This window comes from Ammospiza caudacuta, chromosome 2 (genome assembly GCF_027887145.1).
Source record: "Ammospiza caudacuta isolate bAmmCau1 chromosome 2, bAmmCau1.pri, whole genome shotgun sequence".
Lineage (NCBI taxonomy): Eukaryota > Metazoa > Chordata > Aves > Passeriformes > Passerellidae > Ammospiza > Ammospiza caudacuta.
Window position 1 is genome coordinate 88250805 of NC_080594.1, and position 14898 is coordinate 88265702.

Sequence of the window (14898 nt, forward strand, 5' to 3'; positions counted from 1 at the left end):
CTAAATGTCTCTTTTTGAGTTCCAGAATTAATTTGGAGTGTTACTGTTACTGTTAGTAGATAATTAATAAGGCAGCAATATTAATTGAATGTAAATCTGGGCCCTAATTGCTGGCAACTATCTGTTTAGAAGTTTATTTTGAAGCATGAACACAGCAACGATGCAAAAATTATTGCTGTTCATTAAGAATATTGCTTTTACATACATTTAAAGAGTCACTGTCATATCCTTTGAGTTAATAAAGCAACACAAAAACTTAGAAAGAAAACGGTAACTCAAAATCAACAACAAGAATTAACTTCTTAGGCAACATTCTCCTTGGAAGACAAAATAATGAAAAAATGTTCTTTTTTTTTAAGTGTAAGTGATATGTGCCTATATTGCGGCTTGTTTTTGCATGCTGTATCTTTAATTGTAGATAAACCTTTTCTTGTTCAATGTATTGTTAAAAAATTAATATTTCTGGGCCAAATTTACCAAATTTACCAAATTTTTGGTATCTGGTATCTGGTATCTGGTGATACCCAAACCACTGTTATTCTGCTGTGGTCCAATTGAGCTGCAGGTACAGGAATTGCCAGTCTGAATGAAAGCACCTTAGTCACTGACAAGCCAGTGTCCTGTGCCACACCACTCGATGCCTATTGGGATCTTTGTCTGCATCTGTCATGGAATTTGACAGCATGTGAATAGAGTGCTTTTTTCCCCACTGCAGTCTCTGTCTGACTGCCAGGTGGGGGGATTATACAGATTTGTGTTGTGTGAATACTGACTCCTGCAGCTCTGTGAGGGACTGATGTCAGTAAGGGAGGCATTGCAGCTGACTGCTTCTTTTTCTTGACAGAAAAAAAGAAAGCAAGGCAACCAGCGTGGTCTAGGCTAAATAAAAAATGATGTGATTTTCTCCCTTGAGAAACTGAGACATCATCAAATAGATATTCCTTATTAAACCTGAAAATAGTACTTCGCTCTTCATGCCTACAAGAAAAGAAAACATAACCAAAGTGAATTAAGGGCTAGCACTCACAAGTTAAAATCACCCTTTTACCTTGTGGGTCAAGGGCATGGGTCACTGTCCTTGGGTGTGAAGACTCAGTCTGTATTCTGTGTGCCCAAGGAGAGATCTGAGTTAATACCACCAGGCTGAAGCCTTCCTTTATCTTTTCATCTGTGGTAGCACCACCGGATGCTGTCTAAATGTCCTGTACAACTGGGAATGGTTCTCACAGGGAGGACAGAGCACTCTGACCAGGCTGTCCTGGGGTTCTGGCCTTACGGGATCACCTCCTTAGTCCATGTGCCTAACTTGGACATTGGAGAGATGGATTTCCTGCCTTTCAGATGCTGCTGCCTCTGTGCCAATTTCCATTGACCCAATATCTCTGTCCCGGTTTTAGCTGATGGATACTGGTTTTGGTTGTTTTTGTTGTAGGTTTTTGGGTCTCTTTTTGAATGGGTCAGAGATAGCCATAAAATAGAAATATAATTTGTTTTCCTGTTTCTTCTTCTGAGACTGAACATGAGATGCCGGATTTCATCCAGCCTTTGAAACACATGATATACTTCTATTATATTGTGGGTTTGGGGAAGTTGGTTTAAAATCAGTTGTCTTCAGGTTTTCGGAAGACATGTATCCACTGAATAATGTAATCAAATTTCAGCCATTCTCTGATCTTGTGTCCCATGCTCTTGAATGACACAACAAGTTATTTCAGTGCAACCTTTGCTCACTTCTGCAAATACATCCATCAATTTCTGTTGTATCTTTTCTTGCCTAAAATGAATTCTGTACAAGCAACATGAGTTGAATATAAATATCTTGTAAATGAGACTAAATTATTGACTTTTTTTACATCCAGTGAAAAAAAAGTAAGTACGTAATGCAAAAAGTAAGTACTTCATTAGTTGATATCCATGTCCTTTTTTTTTCCCCCAGGCTTTGGCTCATCTGCACTTAATAGACTATATAGGAGAGCAGACAGCTTTGTTGATAAAGGTATGTTTAAAATATTTATAATTTTTAACAGGCAAGAAAAATAGTTTTATTCCAGTAGAACAATAAAGAATAATTTTGTTTTGAATTTGATGATAGTGATTGCATTCCTGCATCAGTACTATCAAGAAAGAATGTCATACTTTGGCTGGATGATATTTAATATGTATATATCTGTCCACAGCCAGAATAAATATAGCCATAAATGCAATAGAAAAGCTTTTTCTATAGTCTAAAACTCCAACATGCAAAGGTGAAAAAAGTATAAACATCTAAAGGTCAAAATTCACAGTTGTACAGTGTATTTTTTGCGTGAAATCTGAGTATTAGAAATATCAATCTCTGTGCTTCTATTTGTCCTTGTTTTCTTGGAAGAAGGACTGTAATTGTGTTACTAAATGTTAGGCTATTTTATCTAAGATGCCTTTCCTATCTCAGAGCCTAAAGGAATAATAACTGTCGATAAATTAAAACTGTAAAGAACGTGCAATTACGCCATGGGGGACACGGAGAACAACGCTGATCTCAAAGTTATAATTTTCTCTCTCTCAATTCCAGGTGGTTCCTGAGGATCAGCGCTTGGCAGTGGCCATTATTTTAGTGCTCTGGGTGTCTGCTCTGGCCTCCTCCGTGATTGACAACATCCCCTTCACAGCTACAATGGTAAGCTCTGTCCAGCACTGCACATCCTCCTCCAGGTGCTGGCAAGGGAGCTGAGCTTCCTGATTACACTTTGCTGTTTGGTTTCTTGGGTTTTTTGACCTCTGCTGTGCTGTAGCTTACTTTATCCTGTGAGATTGAATCAGTATTAGAAACTAGCTCATGCTCTTAAGGCATCTTGCTGGCCATTGACCCCTGCAGCTGCAGGTAGCTGTGGGACCAGAGGCACTGTTTTGGCTGCATTTCTGCTTTTTCTCCTCTTATATCCACATATATACTTGAAAAACAGAATTTTCTTTTTGATGGAAAGAAAAGATGTCGTGATCCATCCACTGCTATAAATGTTTTTCCTCTATGTGCTCAGTAGTTATGCTAATGCCTTTTTAACACCCATACCTTTTATTGCTGCCTTACTTTTGTAATTAGTTTAGAAACCACCAAATTATGTTAAGCATAACAAATGCTTGTCAGCAGCTGAGCTTTAACATCAGAAAAGTATCAAGTTATAACAAATTATGGCATGCTCAGATAGGTTTATTCAATCAAGTTCTCTGTTTAAAGTGTGATAATTCATTCATTATACCATACTAATATTTCATTGTTACAGCTCTTTCTCAGCATATCTTTTCTTCACATTTCTTTGTCCATTATTGGATGCTCATGTCCACTCTCAACCTGTGCTAAGGTTTAAGACATTTCTTGTAGGGCATATGACAAATTGGGCAGATTTGTGACCACTCTATAAATATATATTGCTATGGTATTTTGCTTTGATTACCATGGTGTTTCCTGTGAAATGATATTGATTTAACCACAACAGACTGTGAGCAACAGGCGTGAAAGGAAAGATCGTTTTGGGGTAAGTCACCTCCCAGCAAATGCTTGAGGACTACTAAGCAATAATGCAGAAATCTTCACTTAGAAGATTTTTGTCTTATACCCAGCTAGTCCATAAAAATTGGCTTGGAGTAGTACCAAACAGCACCATGAAATGAGTGTGTTTTGGGAAATGGGACTGAAGTGCAAGAATCTTTTGGGATGCCTGAGGACCATTTCTTTTGTATCTTTGAAGGTGGCAAAAACAGAATGACAGGAAGGGAACCATTTTTAACATTTTAAGCTACTTAAAATTTGTATTTTTCTAATTTTGTTATAGGATGAACATAAGAGACTGCTACAGTATTCTAATTTTATTTTAATAGGCAGAGAGAAGAGACAAGAAGAAAAATGCATGCATATTCTCACCTATGTAAAAGCAGTCATTAGCTGAGGTGTTAAGATGTTAATGTGCTACTTGGCAAACTAGAGTTGAGACTGATCTACTTCTGTGAATAGGCTTGCACTTTAGCCTTTGTCATTCTGCATCAGAAAATACTTACAGAATGTTCTTAAGTAACTAAGTCCCAAGGTCTTTAAACCTCCATTTAAAATTCTTTTTGATTCTTTAATACTATGTTCATACTCTTAAATCAAGCAGTATTTAGTTTTGGAAGGCTATTTTTCAGGGTATGCACCAAAGTTATGAACTCCTGATGAGGAGTATAAAATATATTGAACCCAATTCTTTTGTAGAATGACTTTTCACTAATCAGGAATTTCTATATGTGAGTTTGGTTTGGCATCCCCTAGTGATGTAGGAGTATGGGGCACCTGCTGTGATGTAGCCATGAATGATCCTGTCCTTTCCTGGGAAAAGATTCCAGCTCCACAAATGAGCCTGCACTCATCATAATGAAAGACAGACGTAGTGAATTCATCCAGGTGTCCACAAGTCTCCTTCAGTGGTGAACCAATGTCGTGACAATGGGTCAATCTCTCCTGCATTTTTCATTAGTTATAGCTTTGATGGACCAGGTGCTGGCTTGCGATGTGGAATCCATCAAGTTCTTTCAGATACAAAATATCTGGGCAGTTTCATAGATATCAGCTGTGTACTATGACTAAAGTGTTTGGAGGGTGACATCCCAGACCTCTGCCTACATTGGCTTTGCCACAGACCAGAAGGAGTTAAGGGAAACCAGTCTCATGGGATAATGGCTTGCTTGACTTGTACGTGAATTCTTTAATTATCATACAGAGATGATGAAAGGCCTGGTGGCAGCTCACAGTCAAGGATGCTAATAGTGTCATTTCTACATTAGAAAGACAAGCATACCATGATTTTTGTCTCATGTTTCAGTAATGAGCCAGTCTTGCCAGTTCTTTTGATTTTGAGCCCCCAGATGACTGTGGGAAAAACCACTGTGATGGTGAGGGAGTCTGGAAAGCTACACTGTGTTGTTCCTTAGGGGTGGGAAGCTTCAAGACAGGCATCAATTTGTACGTGAGGTGTCCCCCAATGCTGCCTCTGTGCTGTTGGATAAGGTCTTCCCCTCATCCCCTAAAACAATATGCTGTGCATGTTGTCCAGACTTGGAACAGGGAGAGGAGATGGGCTGAACAACCAGAGTAGTAACTCAGAAATGGATTGAGGAGGCGACAGTCTTCTATGTGAGGTGACTGCCCCCCTAGGCTGGAGGCTCTGTGGATGTGAACTCTTTCAATTTTCTGTTGTGTGTAGTGTTTTGACCCAGGAACTACATGAGAAATGGAAGAAATACACAATTCCATTAGAGCCTGAGTCTTGACTTAGGTGAATAGCTGAAGGGAATCAAAACAAAAAAAGCTTCAAATAGCTCTGTAACTGTGATGTTGTGTTTCCTTTAAAAAACCAAGCTGATGTCCAAAATTGCTGTCCAAAATTTTCTTTCAGTCTCTGTTTTTGAATTAGTGAGATAATCAGATTCATAATGATTTTCTATGTGTATAGAAAAGAAAAAGGAAGAAATATTAATGCCTAATTAATGGATCTTGAGACTGAAAGTTTCACTTTATCTGTGTTTGGTTAAATTTGACTGCTTCATGTAAAGTTTCAGGTTTGACAACGTGAAAATGCCTGACTTAACAGTCAGTTAACTTACTCTAAGAGGATGTGAAAAGTGGAAATTGTAGATTGATATTTTAAAAAGGGAATTAGAATTACCTGAGCCAGCATTACACAGAATTCTAGGAAATAAACTATTTTATGATTTGAAGTAATGAAAACCAATAAGGAAAATTATTTCCTAGAAGAAATTCAAGGCATTTCCAAGAGATTCTATGTATCTATGTAGGCAAATTAGGATTCTTCCTTATCCTAAAACGCAACACATTATCTGCAGTCTTAAGAACAAAACACAAATATTTTTGGTTATTTTAAGATGAGTATAATTTAGAGTGAAAAATATTCATGTCTTTAAACAGAGTGAACATATTTTCAGGAGCCTTCCGCAACATAGAGAAAATTTCTCTCTTACTAAATATTCTGAAATTACAAAAGTCAGATCAGTGTATTATCTGAAGTGCCTTATCCTGAAAATACCTTTTCAGTGCAACACTTGTTGGTGAAATTCTTCTCTGCTCTATACAAGGGTAAATCTGGTGTAGCCTACAAGCAAAAATGTCAGTACCATATGGAATTCATGTATGGAAGTTGCTAAATGGAAAACTCTGTGAAGAGGGCAGAACCCAGCATCTATTTTTGCTACAACGGATGCTGTACAAAGATAATAGCCTACAAGAAACAATTGAATGAGTTTCTGAGTGCACTTAGCTCATCATAGGTTGAGTACTTTTATTGTTTCTGTCTTGCCAAAATTCTGTGTTTTCAGAAATTAAAATAGAGCATTGGAACTGCATGAAGACAAAACAGTTTTTGAAATGTCGTCTAATTGCTTATTTCTAATAATTTGTCCTGTATGCAAAGACAATGAACTGCCTCAAAACAAGATGGGAGGGGAGGAGTTGAGAATTGCCCAATGAACTGTAATCCCAGGACTTTCCTCTTCACTCTAAATTGAAAAGTGAAAATCCAGCTCCCTAATTAAATACATGTCTGCATGAGAGTTTATTGCATTTCTTTGCATAAGCATGCCTGGCAACTGTGATAGCTATCTCCAAGTGATAGGACAATTAATTGTTTCTTGTCACCAAGTAAAAGAAATACTGTATAAAAGTATTGTAGAATTATAGAATAGACTATTTCACTTGGAAGAGACCCACAGCAATCATCCAAAACAATTGCCTGAGCAAATCAGTACTGACCAAAAATTAAAGCCTGTTATTTAGGGTATTGTCCAAATGGCTCTTAAACCCTGACAGGCTTAGGACACTGAGCACCTCTCTAGGAATCTTTTTCCTGTATTTGACCACTCTCTCAGTACAGAAATGCTTCCTAATGTCCAGTCTGAATGTGCTATGATGCATCTCTGAGCCATTGCTCCGTATTTTGTCACCGGATCCCAGAGGAGCTCAGCACATCCATCTCTACTTCCCCTTCTCAGAAAGCTGTAAAAAGTAATGAAATCACCCCCTCAGCCCTCTTCTCTCCAAACTGGACCAACTCAGCTGCTCCTCACAGGACACAGCTTCCAGCCCTGTCACCAGCTTTGTTGCCCTCCTCTGGACACACTCAAGGACTTTCATACAGTCCCTCAAGAGAATCAACAGCACCTCCCAGTACAGTATCATTAGTAAACTTGCTAATGGTGCATTCAACTCCTGCTTTCAGATTGTTAAATATTCAGATAAATATTTTGAACAGAACTGGCCCTAGAACCCTGAGGAACATCTCTGGTGCCTGCTCACCAGTCAGCTGTAACCCCACACGCTGCAGCCCTCTGGGCCCTGCCCTTCAGCCAGGGGTTCACCCAGTGCACCGCGAACCTGCTCATCCCACAGCTGGACAGCTTGTCCATGCTGTGAGGAACAGTATCAAAAGCCTTCTTAGGATCCAGAAAAACTACATCCACTACCTTCCCTTCATCCATGAGGAGGGTGACTTTATTATAGAAGGATATCAAATTAGTTAAACCGGACTTTCCCGCTGTGAGTCCCCATTGGCTGTGCCTGATGATTGTATTGCTCTTTAAATGCCTTTCAACAGTAACCAGTATGATCTTTTCTGTATTTTTTCCATGATCTGAGGTAAGACTAACAGGTCTGTATTTCTCTGGGTCTTTGTTCATGCTCTTTCTCTAAACTGGAATAACATTGACAAGCTGCCAGCCAGCAGGGAACTTCCCAGGTTTCCAAGACCTTAGGTGATCAAGAAGGGTTCTGCCATAACCTCTGCTGGCTTCTTTAGTACTCTGGGATGATTCCCATCATGCTTCATGGACCTATGAACATTCAGCTGATACGACTGGTCCTTTTACAGTTTCAGGGTCCCAACTTTTGAGTTTGAGAAATACTTTGTGTGAAACTCTGTGAACTTTGCATGTAAAAGGATGTGTTGCCAGCAGCAAATATAATCTGTGTTGCCAGCTGAAAATCCAGTATATATAGTTATACCTGAGAATTGCTTAAGAAACACCATGATAATGTTCTATCATAAAAAAATTCATAAACCAGGAGCTTGGCTGTTATATTTCTCACATTTTAATTTTTGAATGGCAAGGGTTTTTGTAATGTTGCATATCCAGCTTTCTTTGTCTGCAGAATGAACATATTGATGCTCTATTGATGCCCTATGTGACATTCTATTAAACCTCTGATATTTCTTTTCCTTTATCAACAGGCAAAACTCACAATGATTCTTTGACAGGCAGACTTCCTGATTTTCAAGGCCTGGACTTTCCTAGTATTGTCATGTTTGAATAGCCATTAATTTCTGCCATAGATTTTTAAGTGACATTGTGTTATTACCAGTATGCTCTTTAGTTTAATTTACATGTTTTATCAGCTATATATGCTGAAGCCATCTCTTTGTATTTTTCTTTTATTACCAGAAATAAAAAAACAGCCACAGTAAATCCCTGTTTTTAAAACTGATTTTAAATACTATTTCTTCAATATAGAGCAGCAATTTCTGTGAATCATCTGGCTGACAAGGTGACTTAGTCTCTGACAGGTCTTAGAAAGTAAATAATTTTTGGCCCACTGTTTATTGTCTCTAACACTATTGGATGCTTTTCTCTTGCAGTGCTGAATGTTTCTCCTGTATCTCATGTTCTTAATGCCAGCTCTATTTTTGGAATTTCCTTGCCCTCTGCCCTTCCAGCATTATCTATAATGTCCTGCATTTCACTGCTCGGTAAAAGTGCAAGACTAGGCTGTACCTGTCTGCAGAGACAGAGCAATCATCAACAATTTGGGAAGCTACAAATAGTTTGTTTTCTATTAATGCATATTCTCTGCAGTTTTCACAGAAGACATCTTTGCCACAGGCAATTCTTAGTGAAGTGTGTGTAGTAGAGTCTCATGGTGTAGAGCTGCAATGAGTCCCTAAAACAACAGCGTGAATTGCTGTTTCATAGACATGCACAAATAGACAAACCAGAAAATGTCATAGGAACATGGAATGCTTCAGGTGTAAAGATCTTTTAAGATCATCCAGTCCCAACCCTCCTGCCATGGGAAGGAACCCCATCCACCAGACCAAGCTTTTCAAAGCCCTGTGTAACCTGGTCTTCTACACTTTGTCCATAACGAAGACAAAAGTGTTAAATGGCACCAATCCCAATATCAACTCCCGAGGAATGACACTTGTCAATGGGCTCCCCTCAGACATTGAGCCATTGACCACAAGTCTTTAAGTATGACCATCCAGCCAATTTCTTATCCACCAAATGGTCCATCAGATCCATGCCTCTCCAATTTGGGCCCAAGCTATCAAATTTGCCAGGCACCATTTGCGTTTAGTGAAGCCATACTGGATGTCATAAATAATTTCCCTGTTTTCCATTTGCCTTAGCATACTTTCCAGGAGGATCTGCCGCATGACCTTGCCAGGTATTGAGGTGAAACTGGTTGGCCTGTAGTTCTCCAGGTCTTTCTTTTTCTCTTTTAAAAATGAGGATTATGTTTCCCCTTTTCCAATCAGTGAGATTCACTAGACTGCCATGACTTCCCAAATATGATGCATTGTGGCTTAGTCACTTCCTCAGCTGGTTTCCTGAGGACCTGCAGATATATCTCATCGGGTCCCATGGATTTGGGCACCTTCTGTTTCCTTAGAATGGTCTCAGACCTAATCTTTGCCTACAGCAGGTGGTTCTTCATTCCTCCAGTCTCTACCTTTGCCTTCCATGACTTGAGCAATGTGGCTGGAGCTCTTGCTGGTGAAGACCAAGACAGAAAAGCTATTGAGTACCTCAGCCATTTCCACATGTCCTGGATAACAGGGTCTCCTATTTCCTTGCTCTACATTTTCCCTAGTCTTCCTTTCATTACTGAGGTACCTATAGCAGCTTTTCTTCTTTCTCTTGATGTCCCTGACCAGATTTCAATCTCTCAGAGCTTTAGCTTTTCTAACCTGATTGCTGGCTGCTTGTACAATCTCTCTCTATTACTCCCAGGATACCTGTCTCTGCTTCCACCCTCTGTAAGATTCTTTTTATCTGTGTTTGAGTTTGTCCAGGAGTTCCATGTAGGCCTCCTGGCATTTTTGCCTGATTTTTTCTTTGTCAGGATGTGCTTCTGAGCTTGGAGAAGGAGGTCATTGAATATTAACCAGTGCTTTTGGGCCACTCTTTACCTGCTGAATTCTACTGCACTGCACAGCTATAGGACCTGGTAACTTGCTTAAGTGACTCTTCTTGCACAATGAGGGTGTGTGCAATTTCTTGTACAAGTGCTGTCCTTGGAAAGCAGAAATAGCTGAGAGGGTTTCCCTGTTTGTGAGCCTGCTGCTCATCCCAGGAGGAGATGCTCACTGATAGAGCTGTACCAGTGCCCCTCCTCTGGTCTTCTCTCTGCATATCTGGTGCACTGGTGGGGTGTGGGGCATGATTTGCTCTGCACTCAGGAGCTGTCCGCCAATGGCTTTAGGACTCATCTCAACAATAGTAAATATTGAGAACTAAATTGTTTTTAATTAAATATAACTTAATTTTGTACTGCTTATCATGTTCTAGCTGTGATGGTTTGAAAGGAATAAAGTTTGTGATGAGAAATGACATCTTTATTTACTGTTTCATGCACAGAACAGGCAAGATATTGAGCATGCTGAACCTTCTTTAGGCCTTAAAATAGAAATAGACATCTTCAAGCAATGTAAAATTAAAGAATAATTGTTTAGAAATTAGCTTATCTAGGCTAATCGATAAGAGGGTTTAAGAGGGCTGAGTAGCACCACTGGTGGGAGGAATGAGGAAAGGGTCGTAATTCTTCATTAAGCCTGTATATTGCTCCATACCAAAAGAACACATGCAGTCAATAAAGCTGAGCATCACTCAGCCATCAAAGTGAAAGCATTTTTCAGGAAGCAGAAGAGATCATACCCCTTGAGAATGAACTGTGAAATACATTAAAATGACAAATTGGAGGATTAAAAGTCATAACTCTATTCACTACCAAAACTCCTAGACTCTGAGAAAGCATTAATTTTAAGATATATCACAGTTATTTTCTCAAATCTTTTCCTGCTTCATATGTTACTGTTCCACATTTTCTTATTCTTTCTCTTTGCCTTTTTTCCCCATAAACCCCGAACATGTTAAAAACAGGAGAATGATATTGTCACCTCTCCCCTTCCCAATAACTTTCTCTCTACAGGTACTGGTCACACCATTTTTTCAAACCAAGTAGTCACAAAATTATGTTGAACTCAAACCATTTTTCTGAACTAAGGTGAAGTTGTTTAGCTTTGAAGAATGTTACTGGCTGAGAACTGGTGCTAGATCTGGCTAGAAAACCTGCCTGCTGTATTTTTCGGCTCTATACCAATTGGCTAATGAAGTCTATGATGCCTTCCTACCAATCTTATTTCACTTTTCAGGGTTTTTTTATATTTCTCTTTTTTTTTTTTTTTAATTTTATTTTATTTGCTAAAGCAATTAAATGAAATCCATAAAACTGCCTGTTCTGGTTTTGACTGGCATGGAATTAATTGTCTTAGTAATAGCTGCTACAGTGCAGTGCTTTGGATTTACTACAAGAATTATTTTGATAACACACTGATGTTCTGGTTATTGCTAAGTAGTGCTTATCCCCAGTCAAGGACTGCTCATTTTCCCATGCTGTGCCAGGGAGCAGGAGCACAAGAAACTGGAGAGTGGGTGAGGGGCCATAACCAGGAGAGCTGACACAAACTGGCCAAAGGGTTATTCCATGCCACACAATGACACACTAAGTAGGGAGTTGTCCAGTTGTCACCAATTGCTTCTGAGAGATGGGCTGGCCAGCAGTCAGCAGGTAGTGACCCAATTGTATTATACAGAATTAATTTATCTTCCACTGTACTCCTTTTTCTGTCACTCATTTTCATTAATATAATAAGTAATAACAATAAAAATAAAAATAATGATCTTATTTGCTATTGTGATAATTATTAATTATTGCTATAATATTTTTACAATCATTAAACTGTTTTTATCTCACCCCATAAGGTTTAAAGTTTTTTCCTGATTATTCTTTCTCTCTAAGGGGAGATGTGGGGGGAGTATGAGATGGGAACCACATGGTGCTTAGTTGCTGGTGGGCATTAGACCATTTGTAAATATTTCCCAGTCAACTAAATCTGCATTCTCTAGTAAATATAATGTTGAAATAAGAAGTAAAATAACTCTGATCTGCTTATGAATTCAGACACCTGCAAAATGGAGTTTTCTCAATTTTTCCCTAATCAATCAGATATTTTTGATTTAAAAAGGATTTGTAATTTTTTGGTTACTAACTCAAGATCTACAGCCATCTTCACTGTGAAGGTCTGGGCATCCTTTACCATCATCTCCAGTGAGAAGAGGAGATGCATCTCTGTGCTTTAGCTTTCATGGAATGAAAGGGGAATTGATTTATAGTCACTGTCAGGTCCCTGTAGACCTAGAAGGGTCTCATGGAAGGCATTCAAAACCCTGAAGACAGTCTCAGTTTTGTTAGCAGTACTTGTGTCAGGCTTGACCTAATGTCAATAGCTTCTCCTCAGGTATGGGACTAGCGCAGTCAGTGGGGAAAAATGAACAAAGGTCAACCATATGTTGCAAAGAAACTAATTAAGAAAAACAACATCAAGAACAAAAAAATTCCTCCCCCCCAATTACTCTTTGGCCTTACTGGTGGTATTAACTGTTTCTTTTAATGAACTTTGCTTATGTGGTGCTGATAGTTGGATTATGTCTTCTGAGTCTCTCTCTTTTCTTCTTGAACACAGATTCCTGTGCTTCTCAATCTGAGTAAAGATCCAGATGTTAACTTGCCTATGAAGCCATTAATCTTCTCATTGGCTATGGGTGCATGCCTTGGAGGTAAGAGTTCATGTGAGAAAGCTGACATAAGGTAACAATTGTTGCATGTATAAACTGGCACAATTGGTTCAATCATTTTACTGTGCAAGGCATATGGAGGGCCTGATTCAACTCCTTTGACTTCAAAGCACTCCTGGATGAAGATCCCATTGAGTTGCTGCTGCTACAATAGGATTTTTGCAGTCTGTGTTTGAAGTCTGTATCTGCATAATCTACAGACATAGAAACAGTCCAGATGGTGCTTATATGGCTCTGATCTTTTGTGAGAGAAAAGACAAAGATACATTTGGCTTTCAGAACAGAAAGCCATCATTGCTCATTGAAAAGATGCAGAAAATGTATAATAGCTAAGATCTGAATGCTTGATTCAAAATCTGCTGAAGTCACTGGAAGGTTTTCTGGCTGGTTTTGGATACAGAAATTATTCCAGTATCCATTTGCTGACCTATTTATTACTCGTCATTGTAAGGAAAATACTTTTTAAGTCTTTGGGAAATGTACCTTTAATAATGAATCTAACAGCCATTCTTCTAGTATCCATCTTGATGTTAACTGGGATTGTGGGTATTGTCAGTATATTAGCACAAAAGAAGGACATGTTTTCATGACTGTTTTTAATTTTTTTAATTAAAAAGGTAGCATGTATGTACTGTAGGCCCTTGATTTTGTCTCTATTTTTTCTAAGAATAAAAGAGGATAACAATCCAGTAGTTTTAAAATTAATTCTTGCAAGGATTTTTTTTACATTTTGGAAATGGCTTGTGAAGATGTTACAATACAATGTTTCCATATAACAAGTCCACTAAGTGCTGTTAAAATGTGTGAGTTTTAAATCAGAAAGAAAGTTAGTATTATTTTTTTACTACTTAGAATTTAAATGCTAATTACATTCTATTGGCTGATCCCTAAATATTTAGGTAGTTAAGTTATATAAAATTAAAATTAATAACATCGTGTTCCACCATGAATCCACCCCTTCTTCCCCTCCATGCCCCTCCAAACAGTTCCTGTGACTCCACAGGGATAAGTAAACCCAGTTTTTGTGCAATATAAGTTCAGGTTTGTTTATTCAGCTAAGTGATTGTGAGTACAAGTGACCTTAATACCTAACAATGATTACAGTGATGTAATTTACAGATTGAATTTTAAGAGCATGTTGCAAAGGCAGGACAATTTCACACCAGTTATTAATTTGAGGAATATCTCTTTGGCTTGTCATTACTCATCATTATATTGTGACTTTAATCTGTTCCTCTTTAATATCAGTGATTGGAATGATCACCATATCTTCATATAGATGTTTGTCAGAAAAATATTATACTTCTTCACCTTTTTATAGAACGCAGATTTCTTAGAGGTCTTTTTCAACCTAAATGACACTATGATTCTGTGAATTTGTTGATCACTGAACATACTCTCATTTCATTAAATTCCAGATTAAAAAAAAAAGCATAAGGAATATAAAGTTAGTCAGATTATGCTGACATATTCGGAATGGGATGTGCTTTACCAGCCTTGGAGCCTTTACCAGTTTCAGCTGACTTTCCTAAACTATCAGTTATCATCTTAACCCAAATTCCTTAAATTTGATTTGCTGAAGGGCTGCCTGGATTTTGAGAGACTTCTGTGTGTATACACTATGAGACAAAATTAAAAATAACAGTAGCATGAGAATGATTTGAGTTATAGAGATTAGAGATCCATACAAGGTGCCTAGGTGCTCACTCAGATCCATACAAATATTTGGATAAAAGTTAGATCATTATCAGCAAAAGCTTAAACTTTCCTGACTGTTCTCCATTAGGATAAAGCTGAGCATATGCTGAGTTAGACTGGCAAATGTCTTCTAAGGAGTGTTAGGCTCACATTTCATGTGCTTCTGATTTTCCATTGACGAAAGGCTAATGGACAGGAACTTATGGTTGGAGAATAAGTGTGTGAAAGCTTTAGCTTTTAAAGATGCAGAATTGAAAAATGGGGGGG

General features: G+C 38.3%; 1 protein-coding gene across 1 annotated transcript in view; it reads left to right on the plus strand.

Moving 5' to 3' along the window:
* Positions 1–14898, plus strand: part of OCA2 (OCA2 melanosomal transmembrane protein) — a 160518-nt gene that overhangs the window by 97820 nt on the left and 47800 nt on the right. Inside the window, exons 19-21 of the mRNA XM_058799902.1 lie at positions 1937–1996; positions 2552–2656; positions 12822–12915. Coding sequence (XP_058655885.1) covers positions 1937–1996; positions 2552–2656; positions 12822–12915 — 259 coding nt within the window. The remainder of the gene's footprint in view (positions 1–1936; positions 1997–2551; positions 2657–12821; positions 12916–14898) is intronic.